The sequence below is a fragment of the Phyllostomus discolor genome, chromosome 5 (assembly GCF_004126475.2).
Source record: "Phyllostomus discolor isolate MPI-MPIP mPhyDis1 chromosome 5, mPhyDis1.pri.v3, whole genome shotgun sequence".
NCBI lineage: Eukaryota > Metazoa > Chordata > Mammalia > Chiroptera > Phyllostomidae > Phyllostomus > Phyllostomus discolor.
The window spans coordinates 120300786-120320106 of record NC_040907.2 but is presented as its reverse complement, the minus strand read 5'-3'; the positions used below and the strand labels follow the sequence as shown (position 1 = coordinate 120320106).

Here is a 19321-nt window from a genome sequence, read left to right as displayed (position 1 = left end):
AAACAAAATTCAAGCAGGTAAAAATGAGGAAGCAAACAAGGAAAAAATTAGTACAGAATGAATAAGTTTGAGGAGCAAGTGGTTCAGGCCAATACTTACACCTGTAATGTATGAGGTAAATATTGGATTTAAATTATTAAATGAAGAAAAGAGTAACCTAATACAATGCTGTTTTTTTAAATTTTTTATTTTAAAGTTTCTCCAGTTGTCTCTTAAATACTATAACTGTTCACTTTGAACTAGGATGCAATCAAGCCTTGTGCATTATATTTGATTATTGTGGTTTTTTAGTCACTCTTTTTTTAGAAATATTTTATTTATTTGCTTTTAGGGAGGGGGAAGGGAAGGAGAAACATCAATGTGTGATTGCCTCTCTCATGCCCCCTACTGGGGACCTGGCCTGCAACCCAGGCATGTGCCCTGACAGGGCATCAACTGGAGACCCTTTGGTTCACAGGCCCATGCTCAATCCACTGAGCTACTACACCAGCCAGCAGTAAGGGCTAAAAAATATACTCTTTTAACAGCTTTCAATACATATAGTACAATGAAGAAAAAAGTAACCTGGTACAATGCTGTATTTTTTTTAATGAAAGATTAGATTAACCAGAGACTTCTTTAGAAAATTTAAGATCAATGTCAATGGAATTATGAAAGATCATAATATGGAATTATGATAAATTATGAAAATTTAAGATCAATATATGGAATTATGAAATAATTATGTAATTTGAAATAATTACATAATTATTTCAAAAATTCTAAATACAGTTAAATTGTTAATCATCTGTGAAGGCAACAGAAATATTTTTGAATTTCTGAGTACCTAAGCATTTATTGATTTACTTTATTTAGAAACCAGCTTTCTGGTTACCAGTACTAGTGAAGTATATTGAAACTTGAAATTTAAAAAACTGTTAACTGAATGAATGAAAACATTGAAAGCAATTCTTGAAATAAAAAAATGACATAAAATTATCTGTTAATACATTCATATTAAATTATTTTTAAAGTCATAAAAACGAGATAGAATAGAGCAGAGTGGATATAAAGGCATGCAAATTCCTCCTTCCCTATAGGAGGAGGAATCAAGAGCTACCATGTTTTCCTAGATATTAAGACTTAGAAATTATAATTTCAATTATATTGATAGACTGGTAACCACTAACTACAGTAAAAACTAGAATGGGTAGTTTACATGCCAAAAAAGAAAGTAAGCACACAAAATAGAGTTCATATACCTAAAGATGAATAATACAATTAATTACAGAAGCATACATAAGGCACAATGCAAAATTATAGCATTGTATGTGATATAACTAAACATAAATAGCTAAATGATAATGTGGCAAAGAGTCTCACACTTGTTCAAAAGCTAAAATCAAGTCAGATGTTGTTATCATCAGAGACAAACAAGAACAGACAAATAAACAAACAAAAGGTATAGAAAAGTATATTTCAAGGAAAAAAATTTAAATATACATTGAGTTAACTTTATATTGATTATTATATCTTTACAATAAAGATATAACTTTTTTTATTTTAATTGTTGTTCAGGTAGTTTTCTGCCTTTTACTCCCATCCCAGCCCAACCCCCAGCTCTTCCCACCTCCCTCCTATTTCCATCTCCCCCTTGTTTTTGTCCATGTGTCCTTTATACTTGTTCCTGCAAGCCCTTCCCTTTTCCCTCCCCTCTCCCTTCAGGTCATTTCTTTATGGACAAAATAATATAACTGAAATATAGAAAACAATTACAGTCAAATAAATATAAACTGAGTATGATATTTGAAAGTGATATGGGAAATATCACTGTGCTTCTAGATTTCACAAATCAAATAGACCAAAATATTTTTTTAAAAATTAAGCCTATAATAAGCACGATTTAGCAGATTTGTATTAAACTTTGTCACATTTTTGGATAGCTTCCAAACAATAATATGAAAAAATGGTCAAAGGCCCCAAGCATGAAATCTCAATATATATGATATAAACTGCACAGTATACATTTTAAAATTAATAAAAATTAATAACTATCCCAACACTACCAAGTTTTTTTTAAAAGTGTCCTAAATATCTATAGATCAAGATGGAAATCAAACTTAGAAATAGAGTATTTAAAATTAAAAGACCTTTGAAAATAATATATTAAAATGTCATAGGTTAAAGCCAAAGCTACAGAGAGAAATTCAGAGGCCTTCAATGTTTTTATTATTAGGTAAGAAAAAATACAATAAGTAATGCTAAGCATTAAATGAATTTTTTATTATTCCTTTTTATCTAAGAAAAGGAGAAGAATGAAATAATAAAGCATCAACTAATGAAAGAGCAAGAGGATGGTTTGTGAATTGATAGATGCAAGAAGTAATTCTTTGAAAAAATAAACAAACCTATGACAAATATAACTGCAACAAGAAAGAAATAAAATTTGAAATAAGAAAGAGAGTATAGTGTCATATATGTTGAGGCTAACACTACTATTCTGGAAGTTGTGCTTAACACCTCAGTCACTGAACATGAGGAAGAATAGCTACTACTTTTCAGCAGAAAGCAGGATAATGACAGTCTACTGAGAGGCAGAGAAGATCATTTGGGGAAAAAAAGAGAAAGAACTTCCATGTTCCCTAACACAAACTAGACATTATAATGTCATATTTTTTCTAGTAAAATTTTTAAGTATGATAAATGCCTAATTATAGATTCAGCTGAACTTTTTAAAAACTTGATATAATCATGTGAAATTTCCCATGGAAACAGTTTATGAAATTGTCCTTCCAGGTATTATAAAATAAATATCGAAGATTTCAAACTAAACATTATAGTCAAAATTAACAATTGGAAGGTCAGTCAACCAGAATGGATTAATGACAACCATAGCCTACCAGTTATGAGACTGGTCTTACAGCAAATTTACCCCTTAGGCCAAACCTGATTTGTCCCTTGTTTTTTAAATAAAATTTTATTGGGACCTAGACATGCCCATTTATTTACTAATAAGCAGTTGTGCTATAATAGCAGAGTTGAGTAGTTTTGAGGGAGTCTGTATGGCTCTCAAAAGCCTGAAATATTCATCATCTGTTTTTTTTTTAAAGTTTGCTGATCCTTTTCTAATAAAAGCATCACACACCATAGGGAAGGTATATTTATTCAACATACTATGTAGGGGAAACTGGCTATCTGGAAAATAGTTTTCAACATTATAGCAATGATTAAATAAATAAAGATAGGCTTACATGACTTACATAATACAGATATTTATATTATGCTTCCAGAGACTATTAACTGGCATGGTAACAATTATATGATATAATATTAAAATATTCAAAAAAGCAAGATCCCAAAAAGGTGATCTAAAATTCATGTCAAAAGTACAGACCTCAACTGTATTCAGTACTCCAAAGTTTTACTTGATGATAGAATCCTGCTTTTTATTCTTTCTTATAATTCAATTTATTTTATGTATTTTTTACTATGGAAAAATAGTTATTTGAAATTTCTAAAAAATGAAGTAAATGAAATTTATACAACTCAGTAGCAAAATAAACCTGATTAAAAAATGTGCAAACAAACTGAACAATCTTTTTCCCAAAGAAGACATACAGATGATCAACAAGTATGGGAAAATATGCTCAGCATCACTAATCATCAGGGAAATGAAAATCATAATCACAATGAGATATCACCTCATGCCTGTCAGAATGACTATTGTCAAAAAGATAAGAAATAACAAGTGTTGGTGAGTGTGTAGAGGAAAGGAAAACTTTGTACACTGTTGGTGGGCATGTAATTTGGTACAGCCACTATGGAAAATAACATGGGTTGCCTCAAAAATTGCTTGTAGCAGAACTACCATAGAATCTAGCCTTTCCACTTATGTGTATGTCCTAAGGAAACAAAATCACTGTCCTGAAGAGTTATTTTCTGCACCTCAATGTTCACTGCAGCATTATTTACAATAGCAAAGACAGGGAAAACAATATAAGTGTCCATCAACACATAAATGGATAAAGAAAATGTGGTATATAAACAGCATGGAATATTATTCAACCGAGGAAACTCTGCATTTGCAACAACCTGGGTGAATCCTGACAGCATTATGCTAAGTAAAATAAGTCAGAGAAATACAAATATAGTATAATCTATCTCACTTACACATGAATCTAAAAAAATTGATCTCATAGAAACAGAACAGATCAGTGGCTGCAGGAGTGAGAAGTGGGGGTGGGGTCAGGGAAATGGGTGAAGGTGGTCAAAAGACACAAACTGTCAGCTATGATGTGGGTAAGGTCTGGGGATGTAATGTACAGTGTGGTGAGTATAGTTAACGACATTGAACCATATATATGAAAGCTGCTAAAAGAGTAGATTTTTAAATTTCTCGCCCCTCAAAAAACTCTAATGAGCCCTGGCTGGCATAGCTCAGTGGATCGAGCGCGGGCTGCGAACCAAAGTGTCGCAGGTTCGATTCCCAGTCAGGGTACATGTCTGGGTTGCAGGCCATGACCCCCAGCAACTGCACATTGATGTTTCTCTCTCTCTCTTTCTCCCTCCCTTCCCTCTCTAAAAATAAATAAAGAAAATCTTAAAAAAAACTCTAATTATGTGAGGTGATGGATATGTTAATTAATTTTATTATAATAATCATTCTGCAATATATAAATATATCAAATTATTATTTTGTATACTGTAAACTTACATAAAATTGTAAGTCAATTATATCTCAATAAAGCTGAGGGGAAAGAGAAATAAATGTTATAAATAAGGGAAAAAGTATAGCCACAAATAGCCTCATAAAAACAGAGCTGAATATTTAACTGATTTCAGGATCCTGATAGTTCTCTTGTTCAGAGAATACTTTTTAAGCATGAAAACTATTGATGAATTCACAAAAGAAAACAGGCATACATAATTACACACAAATTAAAATTTGAGATACTTCAAAACTGTCACAAACACAATTAAAGAGCCTCCTAGGGAAAATGACAATCAGAGCATTGTGAGACGGCACTGGCACACCAGTAGTGGTTGTGTAACTTGCACAACTGTTTGTGGCAAATAACATGGCAGTGTGTATCAAGAGCTGGAAAAATGTTAAAAACCCAGCACAGTTACCTCAACACAGTAAGTTGCTTCTTGTTCAGAGATTTATGCACAATAATGTTTATCGTGGGGTTAATTATTGTTACAACAAAAAATGAACAAGTGAGGTACCCCACAAAGATAATGGTTAAGTAGATTCTAGAACATCTATATGTTGGTGTCTCATGAAGTCCTATGGAGGCTTTGCAAATCCTGAGACCTGAGAATATGACATGATTAAATGCTCTGTATTAAATGCTAACTGTGAAAATAAATGAGAAAACCAAAATATAAAGCTAGATGATTCCAGATTTGTCTACTCAAATGGAAGGAAATATACCCAAATATTAACCATACTTGTCTTTGGATGTTGGGAATATAGTTCACTTAAATTTTCTTCTTTTTGTGCTTCTCCGCTTTCCAAATTTTCCACATGAGTATGAACAACTGCTCTAATGAAAACATGGTCAATGATGTTTAAACAAAGATCTAAGTTCTACTTTGCAATGATAAGTCTAGAAGGTCAACGTGAAAGGTTGTTTTGTCAGATCTTTAGGATTTAACCTTAACATGTTTTCCCTCCTGCTTTGGAATCAGTTACACTGGAACAGAGTAATCATTTTGATCAATCAGTCACTGACATTTATTGAGCACCTTCTAATCCCTGGGTCTTGGTTTGGCTTGTAATGTGTGCTACTCAAAAAGTGTCACTTTCAAAATTGTCTTCAATGAGGATAATTTCAGGGTGGGCTGCAGGGTTTCACAGGTGTCTGTATATCTCTGCACACAACTCTGGACCCAATTCTCTGTCCTCTTTGCTGGCATGTATGTATTCCAGATCTCGCTCCTCCAGGTCTCCATGGGGGCATCAAAGTGCAGTGCTGTGGGCAACACAGTCTGCTGCAGGAGAGAATAATGATGCCTTTCCGTCTGCAGAGCACTCTTGCTCCTGTTTTGATGCCTCAGTATTCGTCTGCAGAGACATACTTTGAACATTGCACATGGGTGTGCTCTGTGCTCTTTGTGATCTAAGTACCTTAGTAGAAAGACAGTGGTTTCCCTGAAAAAGGATGTCCAGTTGATCACATTGGAAGTCACAAATCATTTTACATTGTCACTCACAAGAGCACACAGTGGTCTGAAATTAAGCACTAAATCCAGGGCTTTCTGTACAGGAAGTAGCCGTTTCAGAATCATGAAGTGAATCTAGTGCTGGAACTTCAAATGCCAATTGTCAAAGACTTTATTCATGTGGAGTGTGTTCCAGCTAAAACAACTTGTCTACAAGTCTCTTTTCTGGGTTAACAGAAATGCTAAAATCGAAACAAATTCTAAAGGGAGAACTGTAATATGTGTGTGTGATGCTTCACCTCCTATGCATTTGTACTGGTAGTCTTCTCTGGACCTTCCCATGGCATGCTCACCACACCTGTGCTAGAAGCCTTGCTAGGGGCTCTTGCACAGAACCTCCAACCCTGGCAAGACTAGTCTCCAGGGATGCTTTGGGAAAAGTCCTTTGCTATGGCACTTGCTGTGTCAAATGGACATTGAGGAGCTTATGAAAACTGAGTTAGGGTCTTGGTCTGTGCCTGGAATCAGAACACCTGAGTAGTCTAAGGAGCATGGGCATCCCTCCTCCCACCAGCAAGGTCAGGGTTCCACACCTTGTCAGGGAAGCCTTTTTTCTAAATGAGGGAACATGGCCCCTGACATACAGACTTCAGAATTCAGCTAGGATGGTTTTAAATACCTGCTTTGTCGTTCAATAGCTATAACGATGGAAAAATTGCCTTTCTGTTTTTCTTTTTTCTGTACCTCGGATTCTTCCTCCATATAACATGAATATTAAAAACAGATGCCCCAAATTACCAAACCCATCTTACAGGATAGACTTAAATGAGATACTTTGGGTAACTTCTGATGCACGATGAATACTCAATAAATGATAGTTTATAAAAGCAACAAACTAGCAATGCAACCAATTTAGAAAATTCCCTTTTCCCTATGCCTCTGTGTTCTCATCTCTAATACCAGAGAGCTGGCCCACATCACACATGGGACCCCCTTGGCCTCTGAATTTTCATGATTCTCTGATCCTGCAAGTAGAGCAGGAGGCATTAAGGAAACTGAAAAATGCTGGGGAAAGGATCGACTAACTGCAACAGGAAATCTGAGTCTGCAGTGCCATCTAGCCTGCTCTATGGACGCCCCTCTGCACGGTTTGTCTCCAACACTCTGGAGTGTCTTCCTCTTTTTATTTTTTTAAAGTATAATTACCAGAGCTTATGTTTCGCAGTTAATGCTGTCAAGCCTTTTAAACTAATTGGTCTTTTATAGAAAATTTAACTGAAAATTAACACATCTTTTAATAACATTGCCTTAACTTTAATGGCACTTTGCCTTTCGTTTATAATTGCTCTAAAATTGTCATTTTCCATGTCATAGCTGCCATTTTTTATATTTCCTAGTTTTCATGGTGTAGATTTTTATTTTTAGTATTTTCTTTCATGAGGGATGAGAACTATTTGATTTTTTTCAACGCTGGGCCTGCCTGGCCTGATGTGACAGCAGTGGCATATTCTTAACCTGACAGAACGTAGTAATGTGTGCCACACTGGTGCCGATGCTGGCTCTGTGCTTAGAATGCAGGAGTAATATGTTTATTACCTTACTTCACATAGCACAGGCTAACCGAGAACTTGGTCTCCTCCATAACACAGTGCAGGGGCTGAGCCTTTCATGGAAGGACAATTAAGAGGGTAAATCATGTTTATCCATCTTCCCAAGGTCACATTTACCAGTTGCATCATAAGGATGCCGGCAGTGTCCAAAAGAAGATGCATCCTCTAAGCAAGACTGAAATGTCTAAGCCTAGTCTTAAAACTTGACCAGATGTGGTCTCTGAACACAGAGTACAAGGTGTGGCTGATGGTCTTGCCTGTCTGACTGCTTCTTGTATGTCCCTGTCCCATATGTACCATGTTCCAACCAGGATGGTCTTCACCTACCTTCCTCAGACAAAACCCAGCTCAGCACTCCTTTCCAGCCCTTGCTCTTTCTTTGGTCTGGGAAAGCTAGTCACTCTCATCTCTTCTGATTTTTCAGTGTCAGTTTCAAAGTTACTGCCTGAGACAGCTTGATTCTGATCACTTTGGCTATGACAGGTCTCCATACCTATTCATACTACTTCATAGGCTTCAGATCAGCTATCCCCACCTGGCAGTCCTCATTCACTTACTTAGTTACTGTTACTTATACAACTACCACCCACCAGAATGAAAGTTCAAACAACATGAGGGCAGGGTCCTCATCTGTCTTCTTCACTGCCAAATCCCCAGCATGGAAAATAGTGCCTGACATTTAGTAAGTGCCCAAAAATGTATTGATTAATAACAATAAGTACATATAGAGCTTGTCATGTGCTAAGTTCTGCACTAATCACCTTATAATCTTAACTCATTTAGTAATCTCAATGATCCTATGGCGCAGGTACTATCATCACCCCATTTTAAAGATAAGAACACGGAGGCACAGAGAGGATAAGGTAACAGAGACAGTAAATGGTGATGCTGGGATCTGTATCCAAGTAGTTTGGCTCTTGAGTCCATGACTGCTCTTTCTAGGGAGGGTCCTGGTGAAACTTAAATTGAAGGTGAGGGTAGGGGGATGTGATAGGTATGTGGAGAGAAATCTGAATCCTCAGGTACCTGTTTCAGCTCTAACTACAGAGAAGCTTTTTTTCATTGTCATGTGTATGTGTGTGTGTGTGTGTGTGTGTGTGTGAGCAGAAAGCCGGTGTTCTTCAAAACACACTGTTTGGTTGTGATCTTCTTAGAGGCATATGCCCATAAGCACAATTATTCCCTCTTGTCACGTGTTTCTGCTGTTGATTTGTAGGAGAAAGCCATGAGGCCGTGCCGGGAACATCTCTATCTGTTCCAGCAAGATTGCCTGTGATGAATCAAAACATTATTCTTTTAACAGATGAAGCAGTAAGCAGCAGGAGTTGAGTTATAAAGGACAATGTTCAGGGAATGTTTAGACACATGATTAAATGGCAATTCAGGGAGGAGTGTTAGAAAGAGGAGATCATCAACATCTAAAGAGGTGTGTGTGTGTGTGTGTGTGTGTGTGTGTGTGTGTGTATGTCGTGACGTTGCTTATAGTAAAGGCCTGAGATGGAAGCTCCCCGCTGGCTCCTGCTGCTTGGGGGAGTCTCACTTTCTCAGTTTATATTTCTGCCCCCTCTTTTAGTTCCTCCTAATTACTGCCTTGGTCCTGGAAGACCTCCTTTTTTATTAAATAAATTTAGGGTTGGGGATTGCAAAGAAATCACATGTAAGATTTTATCAGAAGGTATAGATCCAATTGGATCTGTTGAACCAGACCCAGTTCTCAAGACCTCACTGTAAAACTTGCTCATCCTAGGCAATGATAACAAGGCCTGGAATTGGATAAGCATTTTGGTTAAAGATTCGAAAAGTTACTATCAGTGGATCAGTTCAATATATGTCTTGCTTCAACACTTAGACTAAGTTTATTCACATTATTGCCCAAAAGATCAGATACTATAGCCGGAGTGCCTCTCACAGTTCCAGGTCCTCAATAAATGATGCTGCTGATGATAATCATAACGACAGTTACTAGATTTCTGACACCCTTTTCTCCCAGGCTGGAATTCAGAAGAAACGCTACACACAAACTTGTGTCCACACATGCCTTAGCTATCCTCTCCCCAACATTTTGGTTACATTTCAAAGGAGATTAGAGATGGCTTTAAAAAAATTCAAACCAACTCACTTTGATTTCTCATCTGAATTCCCAAGAGCTGATGCCCTCATGCTACTGTAGACAGATAACCGTGCAACCCAAATCCAGATGTGCCCTCCCAGCCTTCCACCCATGGCCACCATGCATCCCCTTGCTGTAGAAAGCTGACATTCTCTGGTCCTCAAAACCAGTTTTATTCCTTAGAACCAGGGCTGGCTTCATGGGTATATGGCCTGTGAAGTCACCCAGGGCCCACCCTCAGAAGGACCCCTCACTTAGTTTAATACTCAGCTGCCACCATTTAAAAATTCTTCATAATTTCTGAAAAAGTGGCCTTAAAAATTATGTAGCTGGTCTGCCTGGAATATACTGAATGCCTGATATGTGCAAACATAAATAATTTTATAAATTTCAGTTAAAAATTTAATAATGTATTTGCAATTCTGACAAATGTATTATAAACAGTTTAATATCTCAGTGAGAAGAGCCTTCTGTAATCTCTCTGATGAGGATCAGAAGTAAAGTGAAATTTTTAAAGACATGAATTACATAAATCTGTTGGAAACTATATTTGGAGACTCTGAGGACCATTTTAAAAAATATGTCAGGGTAACAAGCATATCCTCTAGCTCCTATGATTCCTTTCAGCCTCGTTGAGGAGTTTGCCCAAATTGAGCCCTGCATCCCTAGCAGGTAGAAAGGTTAGGCTCAGCATCCTCAGGCCATCAGGAAGATCACAACACCTGGGAAACCAAAAGAACCCTTCCTTAGGGACCATTGCCTTTCCTTCTCGGCTTGGGGAGGAAATGGTTATGGCATGGAGCCCAGTTAGCCTTAATTAAGATGAATGTAGTTTCCTAATTATTTTTAAATCCATAATTCTGATTTTTAACTAAGATATACTTGCAGTTGGACCACATTCAGGAATATGGAATAACCTAAATTAGTCTTTAAAAGCTTTATGTTTTTTCTTTCTTCAAATAGAATTCCTTTTGGGATTTTCTTTAATGAATAGATGAGAATAATGCATAATTAGCATATCAATTGTTGTTTAACACATTCAGGAGAATAGCCTTCTGAAGCTCTTTAAGAAATGTATGTGTATAAAACTCTCTGAGCTATGTTTATGATTTTTTTAAAAGATTTTATTTATTTATTTTTAGAGAGGGAAGGGAGGGAGATAGAAAGAGAGAGAAACATCAATGTGCGGTTGCTGGGGGTTATGGCCTGCAACCCAGGCATGTACCCTGGCTGGGAATCGAACCTGGGACACTTTGGTTCTCAGCCCGTGCTCAATCCACTGAGCTACGCCAGCCAGGGCTATGTTTATGATTTTAATGTGGTCAATAAAACTCTTTTCCATGGATTCTCCAAAAGTCAGTATGTTTATGATTTTAATGTGGTCAATAAAACTCTTTTCCATGGATTCTCCAAAAGTCAGTATTTATCCAGTCTGTCTGTATTTTCAAAAGCTGTGAACTTGAGAATTCCAAAATGAAGAGGCTTTTCTATATAACAAATAAAGACACTCAGTAAGAACACATCAAAATCCCCAGGTTATAACCCATTTTAGTGTCTGCTTTTGCCTTTTATAGTTCAGGACGGCTCCGTTAAACTGGGGGCTACTTTTTAATTGTTCTTTGTTTTTGGACTCAAAAGTGAAAAAGAAGTGCACATCAAGTTACAGAAAAAATCAAAGATGCTTTTTGATCCTTCAGCTACCACTCAAGTCCTTCCCTGCAGCAAAGAACAGGCCAGGCCTGGCCCTCGTGCCTGGTCCTCTCCCAGGACTTATGTCTCAGTGACTGGCAGTGACCTAGAGTTACTTTTGACACTTTGTTCTCTTTCACCTTCTGCTCATACACAATCTATTCCCAAATAGACTGACAAACGCCACACAAATCCATCCACCCCCCTCCCACTGTGCAGCTCTATCCTAGTCTGAGTTAGAGAGCCTCTTACTCAGACTTGAGCCTCTTACTCAGACTTCTGGCTGTCCTCTTGCCTCTGGAACCATCCTTCACACCCCAGCCGTGACAGTCCTTCTAGAACATAAACCTGATCACAACACTTTACGGCTCAAAACCCCTCATTGCTCTAAAGAAAAAAAGCAAAACCATGAAAATGTGTCCAAGGTCTTGCGGGTCCAACCTTACCTCCTCCCCTCTTTTCCTTCTCTCACTCAGGCCCAGCCCCACAGCTTTGTCCAGCTTCCTTCAGACTGTCAGGTTCCATCCCCACAGGCCTTTGCATCTGCTTCCCTTCTTCCAGGGGTGCTTGTCTCCACAAAATCTGCCCTCTTTAGTGCTCAGAGTTTGACATAAAATGTGTACGATGTTTTTACGGAATCTCTCTCTCTGATCCAGAGACCAGGTCAATTGCTCACCTACATTTATTCACAGCCTTTCTTGCACCTTCAAGCATTTATAATCCAATGTTCATTTGCGTGATAGTTTGGTGCACATTTGTATCCCCTTCCAGACTGAGAGCTTTGCCTGGTCACGCCCTCCCCTGCAGCTCAAGCTCCAGCCCTGTGCCTCTCCTGTGGGAGGTTGAAGGAGTTCCACTCCCCATCCCACACCCACTCACCGCACTCATGAGCGAGTCCAGGACGCTGACGGCAAATGCTGTCCCACATGCAAACGGCTGCGTGAGGTACAGTTCTGTGTCAGGGTCATCGTCATCGTCTTGGTCCAAAAACTGAACATTAGTATCGTTCACTAGAAAAAGCATAAAATAAGAATTAGCTCAAAATACCAAACATAGGCAGTAAAGCCAGAGAAAGAGCAGGCTGCTGGTTTAGAAACACTGAAGTCACTGAAAAGGAGAAAAGCATGGGAGAAGCCAGGGATAGGTCTGGGGGCAGGGGTCAGTGGGACTCAAGGGACTGCTCCTATGTGATTATTCAAGTTTCCAAGGCCCGGAGAGCAATAACTTCAAGCAGACTTGCCCTATGGCAGGCTGCAGGAGGACGAGAAGACAGTGCTGGTCAGTCCTTTGGTATAGTTTTAGAATCATGACCCCGAAAAACACCCTAAAGTGTTTCTTTGGTAGCCAAGTCCTTTGAGAGATAGACATATTTCAAGGATGAGTAGCCACAATTAGCCATGCTGGTTTAGCCACAAGGAAAAGAAAGCAATTTATCGAGAGTGAAGAGCAACTGACTGGGAGCACAGCAGAGGCAAAGAGCAAGGAATTCACCCACAGGCACAGCCCACACCCTGCCTGGGGATTGGGCTGGGGGGGGGGGGGTGTCCCCAGCCCTAATTCTGGGCCCACATTCAACAGGCCCTGGTTATTAGAAAAGTGCCCCCCATGTGGGATGTCTCCCGGGCTGTCTCCAGCTGTTTGCTGACAACTACTTGCTTTGCATCCCAAGGTGCATGGGGATGCCCACGTTCTCCCTTTCCTCTTCTGAATAGCTCAGTCTTCTCTATGCTTCATCGTAAGCAGATGCAACATTTGATGCTGTGTTTTGTTTCCATCTGAGGATTCCTCGATGACTCCTCTGGCACACATGTGCAGACTGATTGACTATATCACTGAGATGTCTTTAACTTATTAAAAATTAAATGACAAATTAATTTCCATTCTGCTCTTGACTTCAGAAACGATCAGCTTTGCAGAGCAAGTAATGGGTGGGGGAAGTGTGTGGTTGGGGAAAAATAAGTGCTCATGATTTCTGGAATAATTATCATGCTTTTAGAAAAAGAATAGATGAGGTTCCCTTTTTTCTGATCCCTTTCTAAAAGTATCAGCAGTGAATTCTCTTTCTTAGAGTTACTGTTTTAATTTTTTTTTCCAAAAGTAACTTTTTGGATAACATTTTTTCTAACCTGTTTGTTTATTATGTGAGGCAGAATAAATGATAGTAGGATAAAAAGCTAGACATGAAATTATTTTTAAACGACACTTTCCCTAGAGAAAGATTCTAATGGAGAGAAATCTTTGCTCTGTTCTTCCAAAGTTTATCTCGTCAGGGCCCCCCCCCCCTCACCTCCCCGCAACCCGCTCCGCCCCCGCACTGTCACTGCAGCACTTGCATCACAGGCTAAAGGGTGAAAGTGCAAAATGCAGGATCTGACACTAACTCCCTCGGGCAAAGCACCTCATCACTGCACACCTTAGTTTCTCCCTCTCTGTAAGATGGGGGGAGCTAACAGCAGCTCTTGTGAGGTTGTCAGGATGCTCCTATGATATTGTACTTGGTGAGCCTGACCCTGCACTTGATACTAACTGCTCTCAGGATCACCTTTCTGACATTAAATGTTCTGTGCATCCAGTATGTTATAGAACTTCCCAGCCTCCTTCCACCCCTTCTCAGAAGCCCGTAAAGCCTTTCTCAGGGATCCTTGTAGGAACAACTTGTATCTTTTCCCTCCTCCATCCACTTACCAAAAGCATGCCGTGGACCACAGTTTAGTCTTCCTGCTTTGTAAATCAGAAAATGTGAACCAGGACAACGTGCAGAGGATGTGGTTTTAATCATTTGTAATAGCCGAGGAAGCCCTGTGCACTGACACTCCAAAATGAGAAGCATCTGTTACCCCTTTTCAAAATGATGAGGAAGAGTTGGTACTAGACTTCAAGGGGAAGTAGCCCCAAGTAGGGAGAGATAACTCTAGATTTTCAGTGAGCTAGGGATTGGTCTGAGTCATTGGGAACAAACTCCAGGGCATGAGCCAGGGTTCAGTGAAGACCCTGTGTGTTGTTTGGGGTCACTCAGTCTCAAAAGGACAGTGTTACTCTAACGTATCACAGAGAAGTCATTACTGGGTGCTAGGAGGTGATTAAAACAATCAACCCAATATATATGAGGTCAAATACAACTGGGAAACAGGCAGGTTAAACACCTTTAAAGATTTTACTTCTTATGGGACTTCTAGGGACCTTTGACCCACAGACATCCATAGGGACTCTCCAAACAGATGAAGACTGGAATATACTACACAGTTTAAAAGACCTATTCGACCTCAGCATCCTCTGTGATTTTCAAAAGGCATTTTACTCACTTGGCATAACACAGAAGACATCTCAGAACATGTAGTAGGTAAATAGTAAATATTTGCAGGGACGCAGGGAGGGGATGCAGTCAGAGGACAATGGTATGATTGCCAAAGATGGTCTGACCTCTAGAAAAAATGGACTTAAGACAGAAGGTAAAGGTGATGGGAACACACAGGAACATGGAAGGTTCTCTGAGCTAGTGGAAAACATTAGCTTCCATAATGGAAGACATGACCCTCTGGTGAGGGACAGAAACTTCAAGAGATTCAAGGATGCTCATCAAATGCCTGAATTGTTGCCTCTTATTTGGGGCACCAAGCCTCTTCTTTTCTCTTTACCAATCAAGATATCTTAGCTAGCTGGCAGCATGTGAATCCCAAACAGAAAAAGAAATTCCTGGCACTGATGATTCTGAAATTCTTCTGAACATTCCTGAGATGGAGACATTAGAATGGATTTTTCAAGTACAGGTCTGGGCTGCACAAGCTCCCGGGGTCTCCTATAACATCAAGGCTCTGAAGAGAGCAGTCCCGAAACCCTGGCTTTTAGCCAACTTCCCTAAACGTGAAAAAGACACCTCTTCTACTGCTGGAAACAAAAAAATAGTGTGATACTCCTTGACCTGAGTGAATCTGTCCTGATAAATAGCTACATCTACAATAATGCAGTGCTGAGTGGTGGACAATTTATTCCTTAGTTTCTAGACACCTCACAAGCAAGATTACTGTGTTAAAAGCTACTCTCTTATTTTGAAATATATTTTGGGGCCTAGAAAATGGCATGTTAGTTTCATTTGTGAGTCATTTGAAGGCAGGTGCTTCCTACTTCTCTATCCACCCCTCTGCCAAGCAGCACTTTCACTGTCTCTATTTAGAAGATCAATCCCCAGGTCTGAGACCTGCTGCTGATGGGTGCCTTTCATGGAGTTATTAACCAACTTGTGGGAAATCGTGGAAGGGCTTGACAAATGCAGTCATGACCAAGCCCTTCATCTTCCTGATGAGTCCACTCTGAGTGTCCCCAAGAAGGCTCTAGGCCAGCAGGGTGGGGGTCAGAGCTCAAGGATGTGCCCCAGTGGCTGCTAACCTCATCCTTGGCACCCTTCCTGAAATCTGACTTTGGAAAGAAAAGGTCCTCTAGGAGCTGGTTGTTTTTATGGCTTCAGAACCAGAGCTTCTGAGAAAGGGCCTAGTACAAAAAAAAATAAGGCAAATAAAGTCAGAATAAAGGGAAATAAACAGCTGGAGGGAAGGCACCATCTTAGGTTTCTTATCTTAAAATTTTTATATTTCTCCTTTGACTTCCTCTGAGAGCTGTGAAGACATGTCAGTCAAACTGACAGTGTGCTGGAAGAGGAATATAAGGGAGAAGGCGGGAGAGCAGGGGGACACATGGAAAAGAAAAAAAAAAGGGCCCAGGCCAAAGAAAATGAATTAGAGAAAAGATGCTTTGAAAACAACTGCCAGGTCAGATGGGTGTGATCAAAGGTTTACTGATGCTGTGTGGGGAAAAAAAAATCATTAAGAAAGGCCAGAACAAGACAGTCGATTCCAACCAGAGCCACAAATAAAACACATTCAAAGCAGTGCCATGGGGTAGCCGTTCTGTTACAGCCAGTGAAATAAAAAACAAGCTGATGATGGTTGGAAACACCAACAACAGAACAAAAGGAGATACTGATGTGAAGGAAAACAGTGCTTCTTACCCAGTTCAGTTATCATTAGAATGTGCGTCCCACTGTTTTTTTCCTGATTGACTGATACCAAAGGCAACTTGCCAGGCTTAGCTAATTGGATACAGCATTTAAGGGTTGGGGAAAGGGAGTGGAGGAAAGTACAGAAAGAGAAAAGAGTGAGGGAATAACAGAGGAAACATTCTAAAGTAAAGGCACCCAAGACCGGGATCTCAGGTTGGTAATATTTGTCTTGGAGGGGTAGTGGTAGAGACCACTTGGCAGTTGTGCAAATTCATAAGTAGAAGCAGGGAGTGTTATGGCCAGGTTAAAAGTTGAGTTCCAACAATCATGGTCCTCAAAACTCCATCATTTTGGGGGGCCCAAGTGGCAATCACAGAAAATGGCCTTTGAGCAGTTCTCTTAGCGTAGATTAAGTGTAGAGTTACTAGCTCAATGCTTCTCTTCCATTCTCAAAATGAGGTTGGCTGAGTGAGAGCTGAAGCTTTTAACCTCATTGGAGGGTTCTGATTATAGGACCTGTCCAGAGGTGCTGCAGTGAAAATTACCAAGAGTCCTTGGACTATGCCTTTCCTCCCTTCCTCCCCCTTCCCTAATTTATGCCCCGGTTTCAAATCCATCATCTCATACTCCTTGGAAGCAGTGACCAGCATGAAGGGAACTGTCTATTCATCTCAGAGGAAAGCTAGATCAGTTTTCCCTTTGGCAATCTGATATTTCTGTTCATGCCTTTCTTCAGTCTCCTTCCAATCAAACCCCACTAGAGTTTACTGTGCTGAAGGAGCTAAAAAACAGACTAACTTCCTCATATCCAACATGATTGGAAAAGAGAACCAAAAAGTCTGCCCAAAGCCGACATTCACCCCTACCTAATTCAGTGATGATGGGGATGTTGACCCCAGTCGTGATGGATGGCTGACGTAACATCCCGTGCACTGGGCTGTTATCTGGAGAGGATCTATCCATTCCTGGAGGCGTGAACCCTAGTGGGAAATAAAAAGAGAGGGGAGAAAAATCAGAGGTGTGGAAAATTTGGAAATAATGAGAGTTCAGGGTACATACAGAATCCAAAAAAATATAGTTTATGCATTATTTACAGGTCAATAATTAGCACTTCCAGGATAAACTCTGATGAGCTGGTTGTTTTTTTTTTTTTTGAAAGAACAAAGTAGGAGACTATCATAAATAATTCTAACTCACTTTGATAGTTCCCTAAAAACCATTCTCTGTAACAATGATTGATCTTGCTCGCAGATTTTTGTTCCCCTCTCCATCCAGGCACACCTGAGAATTATACCTAAGTGCCTCCTTGAAGTGAGACATATCAATACAATGTAGGGAATGTTCTAGCCCATGAAACATGAACACAACCATGCATATCATCACTTCTGGGACAAGCATTTGACCCACCTTCTGTCCTCCCAGACTGTGGTAACCATGGGAACATGGGTCACTGTGGAGAAGACTGGGCAGCAGCTGGGGACAGTAGCCCAGACCCATAAGCCATCTGAGTAAGTGAAAAAGCAATCCGTGTTGCTTTAAGTCCCTGAGATTTGGGTCTATTGTTGTTGTTACCACAGAATAACCTAACCTATATTGCTATCTAAAACTACTTCATTGCTTATTCTCTTGCCAGTGAGGCTTGCCTGGGTCTTTGACACAGTTCTGACCAAGGGGAGGGAAGTGGGAGAGAACTGCTTGGGGGGTTTTAGGGAGTGTTTCTATACTCTTAAAAAGAATCACACAGAAAGACATCCTTGTTCAATCCAATGGAAATTGCTTTAGTGCCAGGAACTGTGGCAGCCATCTCATAACCAGGTTGGGCACCAGCTGAGGACAAAGTCATCTTAACAATATTGGCCTAACTGAATGACAGAAAGATTGAATGACAGGAAGAATGGTCCTTGAGTTCCTGAATTCACCAGCCCTAGAACCAAAACCGACTGACCTCAGGATTTCTTATTACATGATATTTTATATATACATATAAGTGATATGTATATAATATTTATATATCTTATGTAGATAAACTTTATGTATTTTATATGTAAATTTTATATATATAACATTTCTTATGGAAAAAATCCTGAGGTAACATGGTTTTATATACATATGTATACTATATATACACAATTATATCTTTACTTATTTTCCTTTTGTTTAAGCCAGATTAGTTTTATTAAAAACAATATTTGTGACTAAAATCATCCTGACTGACACATGTGTGGCTGGCTCACAGTGGAGCCCCAAATTCCCATTGTGCCGAACCCATCTTAACACAGATGTGGGTGGAGTAAGTTGGAAAGCAGCCTATTTGGTTTATGACTTTTTGCATCTGGGCTTCTTTGGGTCTCAGATCCAAATCCTAAGTACATATTAGAATGAGCCTGACCCAGCCATAGCCTCAAGATCTCTGAGGATGAGAAATCATTCCAGCTAGGCTAAGTGGCTGCCTCTCTAAGGATATACATAGAAACATATAGACATGAGACATTTATTTACCTCACACATTCATACAGTGATAATTAATTTAACCAAGTGAAGTACATGGCAAGTGGTACCATCAGCTCTGTGCTGGCTGCAAGGCCCAATTTGCTCCTCTATCTTAGAAAACAGGCAGACACCTTCACTTTTGTTTCTCTTCTTCACCCTTGATGGACTACCATGTGGACTTATCAATGAGTTATGACTGAGAGATACAAAGTCTCTTGTTAAATTTCCAAGGACAAAATTCCAAATATATTGTGTGACCAGTTTCCTCATTTACTCTCCAGT

General features: G+C 39.4%; 1 protein-coding gene across 1 annotated transcript in view; it reads right to left on the bottom strand.

Moving 5' to 3' along the window:
* The window catches only part of KCNMA1 (potassium calcium-activated channel subfamily M alpha 1), a 749962-nt gene that overhangs the window by 25233 nt on the left and 705408 nt on the right, over positions 1-19321 (bottom strand). Inside the window, 2 exon segments of the mRNA XM_036027545.1 lie at positions 12436-12566; positions 17416-17529. Coding sequence (XP_035883438.1) covers positions 12436-12566; positions 17416-17529 — 245 coding nt within the window.